Source organism: Hemicordylus capensis, chromosome 5 (genome assembly GCF_027244095.1).
Source record: "Hemicordylus capensis ecotype Gifberg chromosome 5, rHemCap1.1.pri, whole genome shotgun sequence".
NCBI lineage: Eukaryota > Metazoa > Chordata > Lepidosauria > Squamata > Cordylidae > Hemicordylus > Hemicordylus capensis.
Window position 1 is genome coordinate 2,941,338 of NC_069661.1, and position 20,020 is coordinate 2,961,357.

General features: G+C 50.7%; 1 protein-coding gene across 1 annotated transcript; it reads right to left on the reverse strand.

Moving 5' to 3' along the window:
* Positions 1-4,477: 4,477 nt before the first annotated feature.
* Positions 4,478-18,818, reverse strand: LOC128327260 (uncharacterized). Its single transcript, XM_053255821.1, has 6 exons — positions 18,618-18,818; positions 16,123-16,960; positions 15,350-15,472; positions 13,813-13,874; positions 10,111-10,220; positions 4,478-5,453 (listed from the first exon to the last, which is right to left on the reverse strand). Exons 2-6 carry the CDS (start codon positions 16,783-16,785, stop codon positions 4,822-4,824), a joined length of 1,590 nt encoding a protein of 529 aa, XP_053111796.1. The 5' UTR covers positions 16,786-16,960; positions 18,618-18,818; the 3' UTR covers positions 4,478-4,821.
* Between the last annotated feature and the right edge of the window lie 1,202 nt (positions 18,819-20,020).

The following is a 20,020-nucleotide window of genomic DNA, read 5'->3' on the forward strand; positions in this document are numbered from 1 at the left end:
ACCACCTAGAGATGTACATATCAGGTGCTATAAAAATATGATAGATAGATAGATAGATAGATAGATAGATAGATAGATAGATAGATAGATAGATAGATAGATAGGAAGCCACTACTTTTGCTTCTTTCCGCTGCCGACTCCCTCAGCCACTCTTTTGCCTTAGTGTGCAGCACCCTTCCTTCCTGGACCGTACTCAGGACAAGTCATGCCAGACTCATTCTGTAAGGGCATCGAGGAGGTGTAGAAAGAGTCCAAAAATGAACTTCCATAACAAACCCCCAGGCCAGCCCAACAGCAAGCCCAGCTTCAAGGAGAAATGGGACAGCTGGAGTTGGCCAGGCCAGGGACCTCCCAGGAGGAGGAGGAGGAGGAGGAGGAGGGGTGCCTCCAGCACCCTCCCTTACTGGATGCCCCCAAATTTACTTCCCTGCCCTCTTGCATGCATGGAGGCCCCACCCCACAGTGGTGACAAAACCAATCCTCAGGAGTAGGCCAGGCAGATCCACGAGCCACTCCTGGGCCCTGGCCCCGCCTGCTCCACTGCTGGGGGCCAAAGAGGCTCCCTCCCGCCACCCTTGCTCTTTGAGGCCCCACAGTGGGCCCTCACCCACGGCTGTTTCCAGAGCCACAGCAGGCCTCACTGGGGAGAGACAAGCATCCATCTCATACCTGAGCCAGCCACCTAGTCGGGAAATGCTCACGCTGCACACGGCTATTCCAGGGAAATGGCTTACTTGAATGAGAAAAGCCTGGCGAAGGGGCCTCAGGTCCAAGGACACCCTTCTGACTTCACGCAAGGGCACTCAGGGTCAGTGCTGCTCCGGAGCCAAGAGTCCCAGCAGCCTTAATCTTTTCCTACCTGCTTGTACCAGCTCATCTCCTGGGCCTCCACAAGGCTGACTCAGAGATTCCCAGGCCTGCACACTGCCTTTGCCTGGAAACACTTGACTGCCTTTTGGACTGGAGAGAGGCTTGACCCCGGAATTCATTCCGGGTGCTTCTTCTGAGAACTGGCTGCCCAGGTGCCTCAGGGCCTAAGTGTTCCTTGGGGGACTGGTCTGGGAGCTCCATTAGGGCACTCTGCCCCCTCTGCTGTGGGACTCAGCTTGTCGACACACCCTCTGCACGCCCCCCTGGAGACCCACCCCACTGCCACACTTGAGCCCAGCAGAGGCCTTGGCATGGTGCTGGGGGATTCGGTGGGGCCAGGATGCTGGCTGGGCAGAGGAGGGCTTGACCCTGCACAGCCCTCCCCCTTCTCGATGGCTTAGGTCCACTAGGGAGTGGGGGCAAGGGGGTGGGGGACTCCCAGTGGGGGAAAGGAGCAGCTCCCTGAGGTTAGGGCCACTCTCATGCAAACACATCCCAGGTGGGACATGCACAGCAAAAGTGTGGGGCCAGAGTCTCGTGAGAGGAGAAACTCTTGCAGAATAGGAGTTCCTCTCCTCAAACTGACTGAGAGATCTGTCAGGCCCAATTCAGTGATAAGGATGGCAGGTAAGGTGTATGAGGACGAGGATGAGAGTGGTGTCCAGAGAGGCACCAGCTCAGGGAACCCCAGATCACAGCAAGGAGGCCCATGAACAGCTCTGTTGATCAGGCCCTGCTGGATCAGGCCCAAGAAAGCCCATTTAGTCCGGCCTCCTGTTTCCCACAGTGGCCCACCAGGTGCCAGAGAAGCCCACAGGCAAGAACTGAGGGCATGCCCTCTCTCCTGTTGCTGTTGCTCCCCTGCAACTGGGATTGAGAGGCATCATGCCTCCAAGGCTGATGGTGGCCCACAGCTACCAGACTAGTAGCCGTTAATAGGCCTGACCTCCATTAACTCATCTAAGCCCCTTGTAAAGCCATCCAAGCGAGTGGCCTTCACTATCTCCCATGGCAGGGAATTCTATAGGTTATGCACTGCATCGAAATGTACTTCCTTTTGTCGGTCCTAAATTTCCTGGCCTTCAGTTTCATGGGATGACCCCTGGTTCTAATGTTGGAGAAAAATTTATCTGTCCACTCTCTCTACTCCATGCATACGCTTATACACTTCAATCATGTCTCCCCATAGTCATCTCTTTTCCAAATTAAAAGGCCCCAGATGCTGTAGCCTTGCCTCATAAGGAAGGTGCTCCAGGCCCCTGATCACCTTGGTTGCCCTCTTCTGCACCTTTTCTAGTTCTACAGTGTCCTTTTTGAGATGCAGTGACCAGATCTGCATAAAGTATTCCAAATGTGGCCGCACCATAGATTTGCAATAAGGGCATTACAATATTAGCAGTTTTATTTTCAATCCCCTTCCTAAGGATATCTAGCATGGAACTGGCCTTTTCCACACTAGCCAAGCACTGTCGACACTTTCAACGAGCAGTCCACCATGACCCCAAGATCCCTCTTCTGGTCAGTCACCAACACAGCTCAGATCCCATCAGTATATATGTGAAGTTGGTGTCTTTTGCCCCAATGTGCATCACTTTACACTTGCTGACACTGAACCGCATTTGCCATTTTGTCGCCCACTCCCCCAGTCTGGAGAGATCCTTTTGGAACTCTTTGCAATCTCTTGGATTGTAATAGTTTAGTGTCATTTGCCACTTTGGTCACTGCCGGTTATCCCAACTTTATTTATTAATAAGTTAAAGAGCACTGGTCCCATTACAGATCCCTGGGGGATCCCACTTCTTACTTCCCTCCATTGTGAAAACTCTCCATTTATACCTACCCTCTGTTTCCTATCTTTCAACCAGTTACCGACCCACACATGACCCTGTCCCCTTATCCCATGACTGCTAAGTTTACTCAAGAGCCTTTGGTGGGGAACTTTGTCAGAAGCTTTTTGGAAGTCCAAGTAGACTCTGTCAACCGGATCCCCTTGATCCACTTGCCAGTTAACACTCTCCAAGAATGCCCGAAGGAGGACGTGGGAAACTCAGGGCAGAGGGGCCATTAGGTGGGTGCACAAGCAAGGACCCACAAGATCTGACAGGCAGCTTGGCATTTCAGCTGCTGCGCCTGGGATGCACTTCTCCCTCAAGGTTTCTCTGTTTTCAGCAGACTAGAGAAATGCTGGGTTCTCACAGCCCCTTCCTCTCTTCTGCCCCTTCTTTTTTGCTGGACTTTCATTTCACAGCCATGGCAACAAAGCATGGCCTCCACTCACCAGCCTTCAACTCACACTTCAACTATGAATTATATGTAAACCTCCTAGAGAGGTTTTATTGGGCAGTTTATAAATCTAAATTAAATTTTTTAAAAAGCTCCTACATTGCCAAGTTGGTCAGATAACTGAGATGTACTACTATTGTACTCGTTGTTCCACTCCCTTTTCCTGGGGCACAAGTCTGTTACTTGCATAGATCTGGGCCTCTGGCTTGGTTTGGCCTCTTTGAGATCCTCTGCAACGTCACTCCACTCTCTGGCTCAGAGTCCCTTGTTAGAGATGCCCAGGAAGGGTCAGGGGCTTTGCCTCCCAGGGTCAACCTCGGGCCGCATCTCCAGGGCGGGCTGGGGAAGACTTCCACCTGAAATCTTGGGAGAAGCCGCTGCCAGCCAGAGTAGACAAGACTACGGCCTGAACAGTTGGCTGGTTAGAATGCTGCTGCAGAAGGGATGGACCCCCCGGCCCCAGTCCCAGAGCAATTCCTCCAGGAGTGGCAACGTGTTCCTGCAGGGGGCCACCAACCCCGTGCAAAAGAGGTGCCCATGTGGCAGAGGCAGCACGGTTCAAGCAAGCGTGGGAAGCAGAGCACGACTGCAAAGACACACAGCCTGGAAGCAAGAGGGCACCAAGCGTGGCGACGCTGGGCACCTGCACCCTTCATGTCCCCCACACAGCCTGCCCCAGGGTCACCACTCGGCAAGCAAGCAGGAGGGGCTGGCTTCCCAGCACCCGCAGTTCTCCAGCATCCTCAGCCTGACTGATCTCCCTCACTGGAGCTGGCCAAGCCCAAGGCTGCAAAATGTCCTCTGGGCTACAGGGCCACTGGCCGCCACACAGAGACGGGCCAGCTCAGTTCTACGGCTAAGGAATTCAACTGCACGGAGAGCAATCAAGACACAGGACACCGAACCAAGCACCAAAAGCCCTCCACAGCTTGGGCCCCGGGTACTGAGGAGAGTGCCTTCTGCTTCAGGACCCCCACCACTTGTTCAGGTCTTCAGGAGAGAGAGGGGTCCGTCTTTGGCTGCCTGCAACTCGTCTGGTGGTGACCTGGGGTCGGGCCTTTTCGACAGCTGCCCCCAGGCTCTGGAACAAGCTTGCAAGAGCCTCCCCATCTCTAGCAGGTTTGAAGAGACCGCTCAAGACACATTTATTTCACCAAGCCTTTGACTCGCTGTAGGTATTGTTGTTCTGCAGTTTTAAATTGTTTTTGAAAATTATAACGGTTTTACTTTGGTTTTAATTCTGGTTTTATTGTTTGCTTTGTAAACTGTCACGAGACAGTTGGTATAGAGATGAAATAAATAAATGAATACGTAAATAAAAAGGGGCAGGTAAAACACCGAGTCAGGACTTTATTGACCGTTAACTACACAGCCGCAGCAACAAGGGAGCGAGATGACAGACCCTCGCATGGACGGACATCCCTGCTGGCGGCTGCACAAGCCGTAACGGCCTCCAGGCCTGCTCAGCCCTCCGAACCTCGCCTGACGGGCTGCTAACTGAACGGTGTGCCAGGCAGCCCCAGGAGGGCCCGTCCGAAGAGGCCAAGGCCAAGTTCGGCCTTCAAGCCCTCCAGGGGTTGACCCTTAGATGAGCTCAAGCCCCCGCTCAAAGGGAGCACCTGACCCCTCCCCGCCATCTTCATGGTCCTGCCTTCTTCTGCCACCTAGCTAACCCCACCACAGATGGGGCCTGCAGAGCAGTCCAGAGTCTGGCTTGCTCCCAACCCCGCGTGAAAGGAGGCTAAGGAAGCCTTGCTTGAGGTTGCCCAAATAAAGTTCCATCCCCAAAGAGGAAAGGTGCATTCCGTCCTCCAGGAAGAGCTCAGGCTGCTCAGCCGAGATGCCACCCTGCAGCAAGAGTTCCCCGTGCTGCCAGCGAAAGACCTCACCAATCCTCCTGTTGTTTCTCTCCCGGGCCTCGTTAACTGCTGAAGGGCCCGGGACATCCGGCCATTTCCTACAAGGGAGCATTTCAATCCAGCAGAGCACAGTGTGGGGAAACACTTTCCGGATTTCCATCAGGTCCCTGACCACGTAGCTCACCAGCTCAGCCTCTGGTGTTCTGTCCAGGTCAAGTTCCCCCAGGTGGATTGCCAGCACATCCGGGGCGGGCTCTACAGCTGCCATCCCGAAAAGAAGGGGCAGGAGCTCTTCCCAAAGCATTCCCGTCTTGCAGGCCCAACAAATGATGGCCCTTGGCACCAGCCCAAGGTTTCGGTCGTGACAGTAATTATGGGCCCAGAAGGGGATGTCGTGGCCCACCACCCAGATCAAGGTCTTCTGTGCCTTGTTCCACTCATCTAAGAAAGAACACATTGACAACAGTCACAACCTGCCTTCACTTTCATCCTTGGAAGAGGCCAAGTGGGCACATACGCCTTGTAAGCTTGTGAAGACTAATGCCTGGTGCTCTTCGGCACGGCCTCACCGGCCCCTTCAGCGGCTGCTACTGCTACAGCCCCCATTGGGAAAGAATGTGGAGCCAAGCTCTCAGATGGCCAGTCAGCCACTGCCTGTGAGCAGCGAGAGATGCCCAAGCCACGGAGTGAGCATCCCACCTAGACCCTGTAGCAGAGAGCTGGCCTTGGCACCGCCACTGGCCAGCCAAATCCAGGGGTCCAGCCAGTGCCTGCAACTCAAGCTGGGTGGCCAGTTTCCTCTCCAAGTGCAGCCTAGGGAGGTCTGAGGGATGCTCGCTCATTGCCAAGCAACCTGGAGACTCCAGCCAGGGAAGCCAGCTCCGTTCCCAAATACGTCAGGCAAGCGGCTGGTCCCTCCATCCTCTCTGGGTTAAAAGGCACACCCAATTCACCCACAAGCATGGAGAAACAAGCCAACATGTCAGAACAGCTGGAGGGGGCTGGTCAGGCCTGCAGAGGAAATCATCCTGGTGACAGAGGGCTGACCAACAACCCAGTGGTGTCTGAAAAGGCACCGCTGCACAAAGGTACGAAAGGACTCACATGCGGCACAAGAGACGGGACAGCAAATAAGAAGGGGTGGGTCAAAATACTTCCCTTCAAAAAAGAAAGCCAACAATGCAAAAGCCACCGGGTGAACCGGGAGAAGGCAGAAAGCAGACTTCATGTCGCATCTCGTCATCAAGGCTCCTGGTCCACCACGGCCAATGACTGAGCAGGAGCCCGGGTTGGCGGCATCACTGACTGAATCCCCTTTGGGGTAGGACAGATGATGTAGAATCCCACATTCTCCTGGCATCTTCTTGGGGAGTACACCCCAAGGGAGAAAAACCCTGGCATTAGGGAGAGTCAAGGAATCATGAGGACCAGAGACTTTTCCAAATTTAACTTCCCTGGCTAATTCAGCTCAGACCACCCCTTCTAAAACTTGGATGGATTTTAAGCTCTTTGACATTTGGCGGGAATGGACAGGCACCTTCTCCTCCCCACTCAGCTCCAACGTGGACCGCATGGGTCGCAGCAGGCTCAAAGCTGCAGCATGGAGAATGGCAGCGTGGCAAAGGAGCTTACCGTGCTGTGGCACTTGTTTCTTGCATTTAGGCATTAAGGCATGTAGAATGCCAGTCCTCTGAGGCCCCATAGGAGGAGGGAAGAGAGGGGACAGAAATGGAGGGAGAAAATAATCTCCCACCACCACCCCAACACTTTTTTTTAGGAGGGACAAGGAGAGAGGAGAGCTTTGGAAATTGGGGAGCAGCAGAAAATGGAGGAAAAGGCTTAAAAGGAAAAGATCTTAGGAAGAGGAAGCCAGAAGCAGGCTGACCTTCTCTGGAGCACTCTCAGGACAAACTGAAGTGGTAGGGGCTCTACTCTCCCACCTCCTAAAGGCTTTGCCTAATTGATTTGTCCTGCCCTCTGGAGCACGTGGGATATCCCACGTGAGATGTCCTCACCCAGCAGCTGAGAACAGATTATTCCTGAGGGATCAGTGCCTCACACCTCAGATACTCCCGGAACAGAAGGTGCCACATGATCTTTCCGCTCTGCCCCACTGCACCCAGAGCTGGCTCGCTCACTGGAGATTGGGCAACTCGCCGGTCCCCTTGCTCTGCCACTGCTCCGCCCAGAAAAAGTAACAGTGCCATTCTGGCAGCTGCCCTGGCCAGGGTTGCCACAGGGGACGGCAACAATCCTGGGGCGCACTCATCGGGTCCCTCAGAGGGGCAGACGAGGTCTGGACATCCAGTGCTGAAGGGCCCAGGAGAGACCTAGGAGGGGGCTCTCCAACTCCCCCAAAGCCCCTAATGGTCTGAGCCAATTAGGTCACCACCCTAACTGGACCCTGGCCCTGAGAATCATCAGCCCCACCCACTACTGTTGCTAGGCTCTAGGCCTGTGCATGTTCAGAAATTCACGTTTTGGATTTGACCTGACCTCAACAATTATGGATTTGGAGTCTATGGTCTCTGGCGATGTTGGATAGCAGATCAGGATCAGAATCCAAACCCGAATGCTGAGACTTAAATTCGGATTTCCCCCAATGGGGTAAATCGGGGGGGTGGGGGGGTGTCACCAAAAATCATCAGTTGGACCTAGAGCCTTGAAACCCATGTGGAGAAGAATGTCTGGGCCCCTGTAGTGCATTTGAAGAGAATTGGCCAATTCCCTGATATTTTGGTGAATTTTTTTTTTGTTAAAAATGGTGACATTTGGCTTGTTTCAAGCCAGAATTTACAAAACGTTCTGGATATGAAGCCCCTGTTTCAACCACAAGTCCACCCCCATGTGGAGGTCTCTCCAAGATGACCCAGAGGCCAACTTGGCTGCCACATTCTGTACCAACTGCAGTTTCCAGACTATGAACAGAGACAGCTTCACATAGAGCACATTGCAGTAGTCAAGTCTGGAGGTTACCAGCATATATACTACTGTTCTGAGATCGTTTAATGCAAAAACAGATGCAGCTGGAGTATCAGCCAAAGCTGATAAAAAGCACCTCTGGGCCAACCTGAAACACCAGAGGGAGGTTTGGGTCCAGAAGTACTCCCAGACTGTGTACATGTTCCTTCTGGGAAGTGTGACCCCATCCAGAACTGACAGATCAAAATTGTCACCCAAGTCTCCATTTGTTATCCCTCATCCAGCCCATCACTACCTCCAGGCAGGCTTTTAGGGAGGTTATGCCTTCACCTGATGATGTTGACATGGATAAATAGATTTGGGTGTCATCAGCATACTGATAACACTTTGCACCAAATACCATGATGATCTCTCCCAGCAGTTTCATGTAGCATTGGATGTTAAACAGCAATGGAGATAGTATGGAGCTCTGGGGGGACCATTCCAAGCAGCTTGTCCACATCTTCAGGAGCCTCAAACTGAAACTGATTCAGAGTCATCATGCAAGAGGAGTTGCTGGACTCCTCCACATCAGACACTGCAGTAAATGTGGGGTCTGAGTTGGCCCAAATATGAGAAATTTTATTAACACAAAAACTCATTAAAAACATCACAGCAGGTAACTGATGGCTCCAAATTCCATAAACTGGAACTGATCCAACCTAACCACACAAGAGGAGTCGCTGGACACCTCCACATCAAACACTGAAGTAATTGTGGAGACGGAGTCTAAGTCACCCGAATATGAGACATTTTCCCCCACAAAGAATTCATTAAACACATCACAGCGGGTAACTGATGGCTCCAGATTCTGATTCAAGGGAGGAGGAGCATGTACTAGCCCTCTCACAACCCTAACAACTCCACTGGGGATGAGCTTGTGGATGCAATACAGGAAGAAAAGAATCGCTTCTTTGCTTCATGTATTGTCTGGGCATAAGTCTTAAAATGTGATCCATGTTGAAATCTGTTGGATTCAAATAAAATCTTTCTCCACTTGCACTCCTCCATTTGTCTACCTTGCCACTTCAGCTCCTGTAGTTCTTTCGTATACCAAGGGGCTAGTTTTGAAGTGGGCTGTAGAGGATGCTTAGGAATGATCAGGTTTACTGCCCTGGTGAGTCTGCTGTTCCAGTTCTCCACCAGGGCCTCAACAGAATCACTGGCGGAGCCAACGTTAAATTCTTCCAAGGCTTCTTGGAATCCTATTGGATCCAATAAGCTTCTCGGGTGTACCATCCTAATAGGCCCCTCACCCCTACAGAGGTGGGATGCAATTGTGAGTCCAACCTTAACCAGATGGTGGTCTGTCCATCAAGGGCGTAACAAGGCTGGAGCGGGCCCAGAGACAAAATTTTAAAATGGGCCCCTCGCTGATACACACACACACACACACACACACACACACACACACACACACACTTCACATGTGACTTGCCTCTGGGTGGCCCCTCGAGGCGTGGCCGCCACCTCCCCTTGCCTAATAGTAGTTATGTCCCTGCTGTCCATGACAATGGGGAAATCACAGGAGTCCCCAACCATGGAACACCACCCTGATCAGAGTGAAAGGCCAGATCAAGTGTGATCAGCAAAACGTGTTGGTCCCAAGACTATTTGTCATGGCCACTATTAACTCCTGAGCCGCCCTGGACAAATTGGTCTCAAAGTGAAGTCCACCACCACCATAAGCTTGGGAGACTCCAACACCAAACCCAAGACCAAGTCTGTCAGTTCACTTAGGGACTCTGTTGGGCAGCAGGCTGATTGGTACACCCACAAAGGTGCTAGTCTATCACTGGTCCCCCAAACATTCAATATGGTCAGAAACTTCAACAGGGATCCTGGTAAGGGAGATGTTATCCTTATAGACCACAGCCACTCCACCTCCCCACCCACATCCCCACACCTGCTCCTCAACTGAGGCTCTGTGGGTAGTTGGCACTGCTCCCCGAGGTCAACGATCTGGCAGGACAGGTGGAAGCGGAAACAGCTATTGGATTTCTGATTTTCCTTCCCCTGTAATGGCCTGCTGACCTGCCAGCATTACTTCTTCTGTTCCCCACCACCACCTGAATAGCTGTCAATAGACACACATACAGTCAACAGACACACATACACAAACTCCGTATCTTCTTACCTGGAGATATAGCTGATCCGAGTGGAACAAATCTTTCAGATGGCTCTGGAGAACAGAGCTGTGTGGGACTTTGGCTTTTGGGCCTACTTGTCATGGGATGTTCAAGGCTCCTAGACAGTAAACAAGTTTGACATGAGACACAGTTAGAACTTGCTGGTTTTAAATGTTCTGGGCTAGAACTAGCAGAATTTTCCTCTCTCACACCTTCATGTGAGAAGGGATAGATTGGGACTTCTGTTGGTGTACCTAGCACCCCGCCGCCCAGACGGACTTGGTCACAGAGTTGGCATTGGAGTAGGCTGGACAACTCACTTCAGGACCAGGTTGTCAGGAGCGGCTCAGGAGTTCATAGCAAGCATGACAATTATGGGCCTATCCCAAGCAGTTTCTGGGAAGACACATATTGCTGGTCACACGCTAGATTTAGTCGTCTACTTTGATCAGGGTGGTGTTCCTTGGCTGGGGATTCCAGTGACTCACCCATTGTCATGAAAGGATCACCACCTGGTTGAGGTTGGATTCACAATCACAATCCACCTCTGCTGGGATGAAGTACCTACTAGGATGGTCCGCCCCAGAAAGTTATTGGATCCAATAGGATTCCAAGACAAGATGGAAGGTTTTAGAATTGGTTCTAGTGGCAATTCTGTTGATGCCCTGGTACATACTTGAAACAATGAACTCCCTAGGGCAGTAGACACAATCGCTCCTAAGCATCCTCTCCAACCTGTTTCAAAATTAGCTCCACAGTATATGAAAGAATTACAGGAGCTGAAGCAACAAAGTAGATGACTAAAGTGCAAGTGGCAAAAGACTCAACTTGAATCTGACAGATTATTATACAGAGCACATTTGGCAATACAAGCAGCAAAAAGGCAGTTCTTTCTTCATGCATTGTATCCGCAAATTCAAGTCCAGCAGAGTTATCTAGGGTTGTGAGAGGGCTAGTATATGCCCCTCCTCCCTTGAACCCAAATTTATAACCAACAATGTGTTGGAGTAACGCTATACAGAGCCAACCAGAAATGGGGGCAGGATCGTGAGATACAGTGCAAAAAATGAAGTAACCTGATACTGCTATAGGAATGCAAGTAATACAATTAAAAACAGTACATGTTGTTTCATTGTTACAACATCTTTCAGTCTTGCAAAAGATGCTTTATCATACAATATAACAAAATGATCATGGTGATCAAACAGTGTAAATGATAGATCTTAAACAATTTTTGTATATCTCCAAAGAGATAATGATACATGTCCAAAAATAATGGTTTGTTCAATTGTAATGGCTGAAAACACAACGATGAGTTCCAGACGATTAGATGGCTATGAAGCTGAAACAGGACCCAAACAGCTGCAAATGCTGGTGACTGAAACAAAGATTGTGCTAATTCTCTGTTTCATATTGCTTCAGTTCCTGTCACTACAACCAATGCAGGTCTAAGTCAAAAAGATATTTTGTTAAGAACAATCATGATGGTCGATGCTGGGTTAAATAAATTCTGAATGTAATAACCTGTTGTCGATAGTCTTCATTATCTACTTTAAGCCTCAAGATACAATCCTTGTACTCCTCATACCATTACCTGTAATATAAGTCATAAATGTATAATTCTTGGGGGGTTAACCCTCAAGCAGGTAAAACTATTGCAATAAGAACAAAATCTCCATCAATTACCTTACCGTCTTGGAGAACTGTTGTTTCTAGTGTGTTCTCCATTCTATGCCCTCTAAGAACTGCTCTTTTCTGGTTTTGGTAGACTAATTTTTAAAGAGTACCAGGCACTGTCATATTGATTAACTTACTGACAGCTGTGGTTACATTCTTCTGCTGTGCTAGTTAAACACAATTATGCTTTAAAGAGACTCACATTGAGGATCCTTCTCTTATTCTTTCTGTTTGAATTAAAGATGTCTCAAAATCTTTTATCAAGCATAGACTGTATCATGATAGTTTTACAGAAAAACGGAATATTTTATTTTGTCATTTAAACCATTGGGAATCATATTATTCATTAGAAAAATCAATTTGGTCTTCTTCTTGTCAATATTATCTATCTATCTATTTTATTTATTCAATTATTTATTTATTCAATTTCTATACCGCCCTTCCAAAAATGGCATGGGGCAGTTTATACAAAGAACAAACAAACAAACAAGATGGATCCCTGTCCCCAAAGCGCTCACAATCTAAAAAGAAACATCTAGAAAGAAAAAGATAGACACCAGCAACAGTCACTGGAGGTCCTGTGCTGGGGGTGAATAGGGCCAGTTACTCTCCCCTTGCTAAATAAAGAGAATCACCACATTAAAAGGTGCCTCTTTGCCAAATTAGCAAATACCTTCCATTTGTCCACTCTATAATATTTAAGTGATTCAACTTTATCAATGTACATTACTAAATCCCGAAAATGGTGGTAAAAAAATTTTGACCTACCATTGTACGCTGTCTGATCACCACAATCATTTTTTAAAATTGTGTAATAAAACATCTTTTGTAAGATTGAAAGACGTAACAATGAAACAACCTATACTGTTTTAATTCTATTATTTGCATTTCTATAGCAGTATCAAGTTATTCTATTTTTTGAAAGATACAAAGTGCTGCGTGGGCCCAGGGCATTTAAGAGAACACCTTCTACTTCACGAACCCCACCACCAATTAAGATCGTCAGGGGAGGTCCGGCTGCCACCAGCTTGCTGGGTGGTGACCCAAAACCAGGCCTTTTCTAGAGTTGCCCTGAGGCTCTGGAACATACTCCCAAATGAAATCAGAATCTCCCCATCTCTGGTTGTTTGAACTGGGCCGGGTCATCCCCCTCAGGCTCTAGAGACTTCTATCGTTCAGCTAATTAGCATAGTCCTGGGGAGGAGGAAAACCCATTGAGATGGCCTTGATTGCAGCAACCGAGAAACTAACAATTATTCCTCCCTTTATGTTATTGGATGTATTCTCCCCGTCCTTCATTGTGCAATTGATTTTAATCTGTGTGACTAAATGGCAATGTACGTCTCTCTTGGAGGTGTTTGAATCCACAAGCTTTTCCAGCTTTTTAATCCAGTCTTCCAATGCTCCAGGGTCTGTGATCAACAGATCCCAAATCCTTTGAGGGTTGCTTTCAATGTTCTCTCTAATTTTTTTCATCTCGTGTGTGTGTGTGGAATGAGTTTTGTTCTGGGCGGCAGTATCAAGGCCGTGTGTGCGCACCATGTGCATTCAGAGCAGGGCCTTCCTGATTCAACCTGAGCGGGATCTCAAATGAACTGAGCAAACATCAAAAAACTTGGGAGCGCACACATGTGTGCACGCCTTAGAGGGAAGACAGATGGCTATCTCCTCCAGCTTCACAATGTGGCCTGCTTCCATCCTCTGAAGCTTCTACAACTCACAGAATACAAGATCAGAGACCACGGAGCTTTCAGGCCCCCATTCCTGACTCAGTGCCACAAGACCCCACAATATCCTGCCGCAGGCAGAACAGAACGTTGGCTGCAGCACCCTTGAAGCTGAGCTGCTCTCTTCGTCCACAGAGCAACCACCATCCTTTCAGAGGCAGCTCAAACCACCTGGCTGTAGGTGTGCTGCAGGACAACTATACGGACGTTTTTACACCCTTTCCTGCACAAGGAAAGATTAGACTGAGCTCTTTTAGACACTCAGGGCTACAATCCACACCCCATGAATTAAATGAAAGTCCTTACTGTTGGTGCAACTGAAGGCAGGACACTGTGTGGGCAGGAGTATTCAGATGCTGAGTCCAATCCTGCAGGAGGAGAGAAAGCAGAAGGACAAGAGAGGATCCTGTCTAGTCCAGCATCCTGTGTAGACAGCCAGGTGCTGCTGCTGGGAAAACTACAGAGCAGGGCATGAAGACAACCGTCTGGACTACTCTTTGCGCCTCAGCAATACTCAGGGGGATGCGACCTCCTGTGGGTCCATTGATCTAGCACCCATCTGTTTCTAAAGCTATCTGTGCCTGAGGCCATGGCCACATCTTGTGGAGGCAACTTAAAACACAACACACAATTATGTGTTGGGTAAAAACGGATTATCTTTTAAGCGGCACAACACTTTACACTAAAGTATTTCCAAAGGGTATTTTACACACTCAAGTATTTCCAAAATATGTAGGTTTGGACAATATGCTGCTAATACTAGAGAGCTGAAAATGCAAATGATCAATAAGCAAAAAAGATTTTAACGGGATTGACAACTCTGAGGGTTTAAGGTGTTGCTTTTGGTTTTTAAACTTAGTTTGGTATGAAACTAGGAGAAAACTAAGTGGCCCCAACAGCCACTGCCTTGGTAACCCCCTTCAAAGAGCTCACACCTTCCTACAGAAGGCTCCCAGCAGGGCCCCCATGTGTGCCCTGGCCGCTCCCAGAGCTGCTGAGCCCTCAAGGCCAGGCCAGACCCCATAGGTCTAGGCCCAACCTATGCCCGCCTCTGATCTCCTGCCAGCTGGGCACTCAGCATGAGGAGCAGAAAAACCAGGGGAGTGGGGACTCAAAGAAACAGGGCCAATGAGCACAAGGATTAATGACAGTATCACATTTTATTCTTGAACACCGGTAGCGACTTTCAAATAAATATTGCAACTTTGGGTCAATATTCCCCTTTCCCTGAAGAGGACAAAAGGTGTCCCCTTAACATGAATGGTGTCTTGCTGTGCGGGGATGGAGGCCCCCTCATAATTATTAATTTATTACACAAGACATCCTACAGGCCCTCCTAGCCCTTTGGGAACTGCCCGGTAGAAATAAAAACCCCTTCTGCCATGAAGTGTGAATCTGAGCCTGTCTACTGCCCCTACAGCCCAGAAACAGCAACCTTGATCATAGATGCCATGGTCTTTAAAATTTAAGATTGTCTTTAAAACACAGAGGCTGTGTGTGTGTGCATGCGCATGTGAACACACACACACGAATGATGCCATATTAAAAAAAAAAATGTTTACCTAAAGCTATTCCATATATATCCAGCCATGAAGCTGTAACATGAAGCTACCAAAAGAAGCATCTTTAGATTTTTAAAACCCACAAGAACCCCATGGCCCCTGTGTCAACAGCCAGTCTTAACTGGAGCACACTGTTCAAACTGGACAAGTATTGACTCATCTTCTAGGCATTAACAACTCCATCTTACAGTTTGGTATACCGAAGCTAATCCAGAATGTACATCTCAATTATGATGCATGATGCATGTGAACCCACTTTTGGCAGAGGACAACAGACTCACCTTGATATCTATACATACTGTCTGACAAAGAGAACATGTAAATGGAAACTTTGGAGGCACACAGTCGTCCTCGTTAGTTGCTGATGGAATGAGCTGGCTTTTCCTTTTCCTCTTGGCTTTTGCCTGTGAAGAAACCGGGAGCCCTGAGGTTAAGGCAGCACCTAAGGGAACATAGGAACATAGACAGCTGCCACATACCGAGTCAGACCCCTGGTCCATCTTGCTCAGTATTGTCTGCACAGACTGTTAGCGGCTTCTCCCAGGTTGCAGGCAGGAATCTCTCTCAGCCCTATCTTGGAGATGCTGCCAGGGAGGGAACTTGGAACCTTCTGCTCTTCCCAGAGCGCCTCCATCGCCTGAGGGGAATATTTTACAGTGCTCACACATCAAGCCTCCCATTCATATGCAACCAGAACGGACCCTGGTTAACAAAGGGGACCATTGACCCTGGTTAGCAAAGGGGACCATTCGTGCTTGCTACCACAAGACCAGCTCTCTCATGGACAATCAGGTGAAGCTGTAGTTTCTTTTTGGAAGTTCTTCTAACCTTCTGCAAATCAGAGCTTTAAGGATCCACGCTTGTTGAGAGCTGCTGGGGGCCAACTCATGGCTAGCCTTGGGTGGGGGGTAGCAGTGGCACCACAGGCTATAAGGCATAGCTTGGACTGGTGGAGGCACCTTGGATCCTGCTGGGAGGCACAATCCAGGCACTTCACTGGCAGTATCCATGGCGGGGTGGGGGGTGGGAAGGGCTGGATATTTGGTATGCTTACCTGGATCCCTCTTTGCCATTTTGGCTCTTCAGCTGTGTTCAGTGGATTACTGGGTGCACGGGAAGGTGCAGCAGTCACGGAAGCCACCTGCTGCGCTTGTAACCCTCCCACGCTCTCCTCAGTTGGCACATCAGAACTCTGGACTCTGCCTTCAAGGGGACCCTCAGAATCGCCACCCTCGTGCTCAGCCATCATGGCATCGTCACTGTGCGCAGTTACCTTTCCTGTGCTCTGAGAAGGTAAATGGGGCAACTGACGAGCCAGTTTGCGGGTCTGGATGTCCCTCAGAATCCGAGGCATGTTTTCGGGTGTCAGCTGATCATCCGGATAGCAACTAAGTTCCTCCAGGTCTTGAATAGATAAGTCAAAGCTTGCCAAGATACCTGAAGCAATCTCTTCGGTGGAATGGTTCTGGACACACGGGACAATTTCTGCAGTGCTTCCCGAGTCCGGTTGGCTCTTGCTACCACTACCGGGTGGGTGTGGAACATGATTCTGACAGGCAGCCGAGCCTTCCCCTGTGGGTGGCAGCTTTATTCCATGAGACAGAAGCTCAACATTACCTGTTCCTCTCAGGGGCAAAGGCCCGCATGGCTGTGGGCTGGCTTCCCTGGGTGCCCTCATCCTCAGAGGCACCTTTCCACTTGGGCCAGACATGGCCATTGACAGCTATGGCAAATCCAGCCAAGGATCAAGAGCGCCGTAGCAGTGGAGGAGAAGTCGGCAGCAACTGTCGGAGCCACACTCGTGGCTGAATCTGGGCAGACTGCAGAGGAGGGCAGCTCCAAGACACAGGCTAGCGACATCTGGATTCCAGGACTTTGCAAGGAGGGCAAACCTGCCACAAACACCACAAAACTCAACTTGAGAACACAATCCAATCACATCGCCTTCTTCTGTCGAGTGGGCTGTTAGGTGCATATAAGATACTTTTCACCAGCTTTATTTATAGCACTAGATACATTTAACTGCTAATATTATAATACCCTTATACAAATCTATGGTGCACCCACATTTGGAGTACTGTGTACAATTCTGGTCACCCCAACTAAAGAAGGACATTGTAGAACTGGAAAAAGTGCAGAAGAGGGCAACCCAGATGATCAGGGGCCTAGAGCACCTTTCTTATGAGGCTAGGCTACAACACCTGCGGCTTTTTAGTTTAGAAAAAAGACAACTGCAGGGAGACAGGATAGAGGTCTATGAAATCCTTGTGGTGTGGAGAGAGATAATTTTTTCTCCCTCTTGCAAAACACTAGAACCAGGGGGCATCCCAGGAAACTGATTCCCAAGCAATTGAGGACCAAGAGAAGGAAATACTTTTTCACACAACATATAATTAATCTATGGAATTCTCTGCCACAAGATATGGTGACAGCCAACAGCCTAGATGGCTTTAAAAAAGGCTTATGCAGATTCACGGTGGACAGGTCTATCAAAGGCTGCTAGTCTGAGGGCTAAAAGCTACCTCCAGCCTCAGGGGCAAGATGCCTCTAAATACCAGTTGCAAAGGCAGGACAGAGGGCATGCCCTCACCTCTTGCCTGTGGGCTTCTTGGAGGCATCTGTTGGGAAACAGGATACTGGACTAGATAGTTCTTGGGCCTGACCCAGCTGGGCTGTTCTTACGTGGCTCCTAGCTCTTCACTGACACAAGTCAGAGGGAACGCGGAGGGACTCTGGGCCGTTCTGCTGCTGCTGCTCAGGGCCGACAGGAGGTGAGGTCGGTGTGGCACTGAGTCTCAAGCCCAGCCTCCCACAGGCAGAATGGGTGTGAGCAGAGCAGTACAAACAGGGGAAAGGGTTGGGTTTGCTCAGGGGAAGGGGATCTGCATTGCATGCAGGAAGTCCCAGGCTGAATTACAGGCAGCGGCTCCTGGAAGGGCAGGGAAAGACCCATCTGAAGCCCCCGAGAGCTGCTGCCAGTCAGAGCAGGCAGCCGTGAGCTAGAGGGACCAAGGATCTGCCTGGGCGGAAGGAAGGCGGCTTCCTCTGCTTGGGGATGGAGTCCTAGCTCAGCGGGAGAGCATGCAGCAGGCCCAGGGCTCAGCCCCTCCAGGCAGGGCTGGAAAGAGCCCTGAGCCGAATTGCCTGCAGAGCTGCTGCCAGTCAGAGTAGGCAGTACTGAGCTACAGCAGGGCTGCTTAACTCGGGCCCTCCTGCAGATGCTGGCCTGCAACTCCCATAATCCCTGGTTGGGGGCCACTGTGCCTGGGGAATCATGGGAGTTGTAGTCCAAGAACAGCGGGGTGGGGGGTAAAGTTGAGCAGGAAGGGAACCAGCTCGCGGACGCAGTCTGACTCTCTACTAGGCAGCGTCAAGAATTGAGGGGGGGGGGTGCACGTGGACCTCGGTCACGTGCGCACACACACCCTGCCCCCGCAAGGACGTCCTCCTCCTCCTCCTCACTGAGGACTAGAAGCCCCACGGACGAAGATGACACGCGGGGCGCCACTTCACCGCCGGAGCCGCCGCCCAGCTCCCACGCAGGCCTACCTTTGCCCTCGCGCGGCCTCCGGAGGGCTCCGCCGAGCCGGTGGGCCACGCCAGGCAGGCCCGGACCCTGAGAAGAGCCGCGCACACGCAGGACCCAGCGGCCCGCCCACTCACTCACTCACTCGCCCGGCCTCCCTTTTCCCGTCGGCCCTTTCGCGGAGGACTGGCCCCGCCTCCTTTCCTCCTGCCCGCAGGGCGAGCGCCTGCGCCAACGGAGCCCGCCGCCCGCCAGAGGGCGCCTGAAGTCTGGGCGGCACAGGGGACTCCCTAGAGAGGAAAGGACAGGGTGGAGTGGCCTACGCAGCCTAGACTTCCGGTCACGCGGGGCCTCGCCACTGGGCTTCCTTCCTTGGAAAGCGCCAGCTGGTTGCTGGGCTGGCTTCCTGCCCGGGTGGCTCGGAAGGGCGGAAGCGCCACCTGGCAGCTGCTCTGCAGGGGCCGCGGAATGGCAGGACTCCCCCCTCCCCTGGCAGATCTGGCCCCGAGGATGCCCGCTGTGCCAGCCAGGAGCCTCGACGAGCCTGTCGCAAAGCGGAAGGGAAGAGAGACTGGCTGCGGGCGGGGTCAGAGGAGCAGGAGGGGGGGCGAAGCAGCCGCCCCACCGCGGAGCAGAGGGGGCTCGTTCCCCAGCTGGGGCGCGCCAGAATGATGTGGCTGCACGACAACGCCCATCACCCCTAGGCACAATTGATTGTGGCTGGGGAATGGATGATGGGGGTTGTCGTTCAGCCACACGGGTTGGAAACCCCTGCCTTATAGAATGCAAATATGGCAAATATCTATACAGTCATCCATCGCCAACAGCCAGGGTTCCTTTCCAGGAACACATCGGGGTTGGCATATTCACGGTTGTTGAGCCATTGAATCCAATGGCAAACGGGGTTAGGGGAATTGTGGCCGTTAGAAGACCACAAAATACAGGAAAAAATCGGGGGGGAAACTCCCCAAATTTCCACAAGTCAGTAAGAGGAGTGAAGGGGAACCCCCAGAAATCACAGACACACACCCCACAATTGCCCCAAAATCTCACCAAACCATGGATACTTGGAAATTGTGGTGAGACCTGCCACCATTTCCCAGTTGCAGATACTCAAAATGGTGATTGTGAAACCCACAGTTGGCATGGGAAGACTGTATATCAATTTTCAACAAAAGTTCCCAAAGCGGTGCAGGTAGATAGATATAAATAAGAACAGCCCTGCTGGATCAGGCCCAAGAGAGCCCATCTAGTCTAGCATCTTGTTTCACACAGTGGCCCACCAGATGCCACTGGAAGCCACAGGTAGGAGTTGAGGACATGCCCTCCCTCCTGCTGTGACTCCCCTGCAACTGGGACTCAGAGGCATCCTGCCTCTGAGGCTGGAGGTGGCCTATAGCCCTCCAACTAGTAGCCGATGATAGAC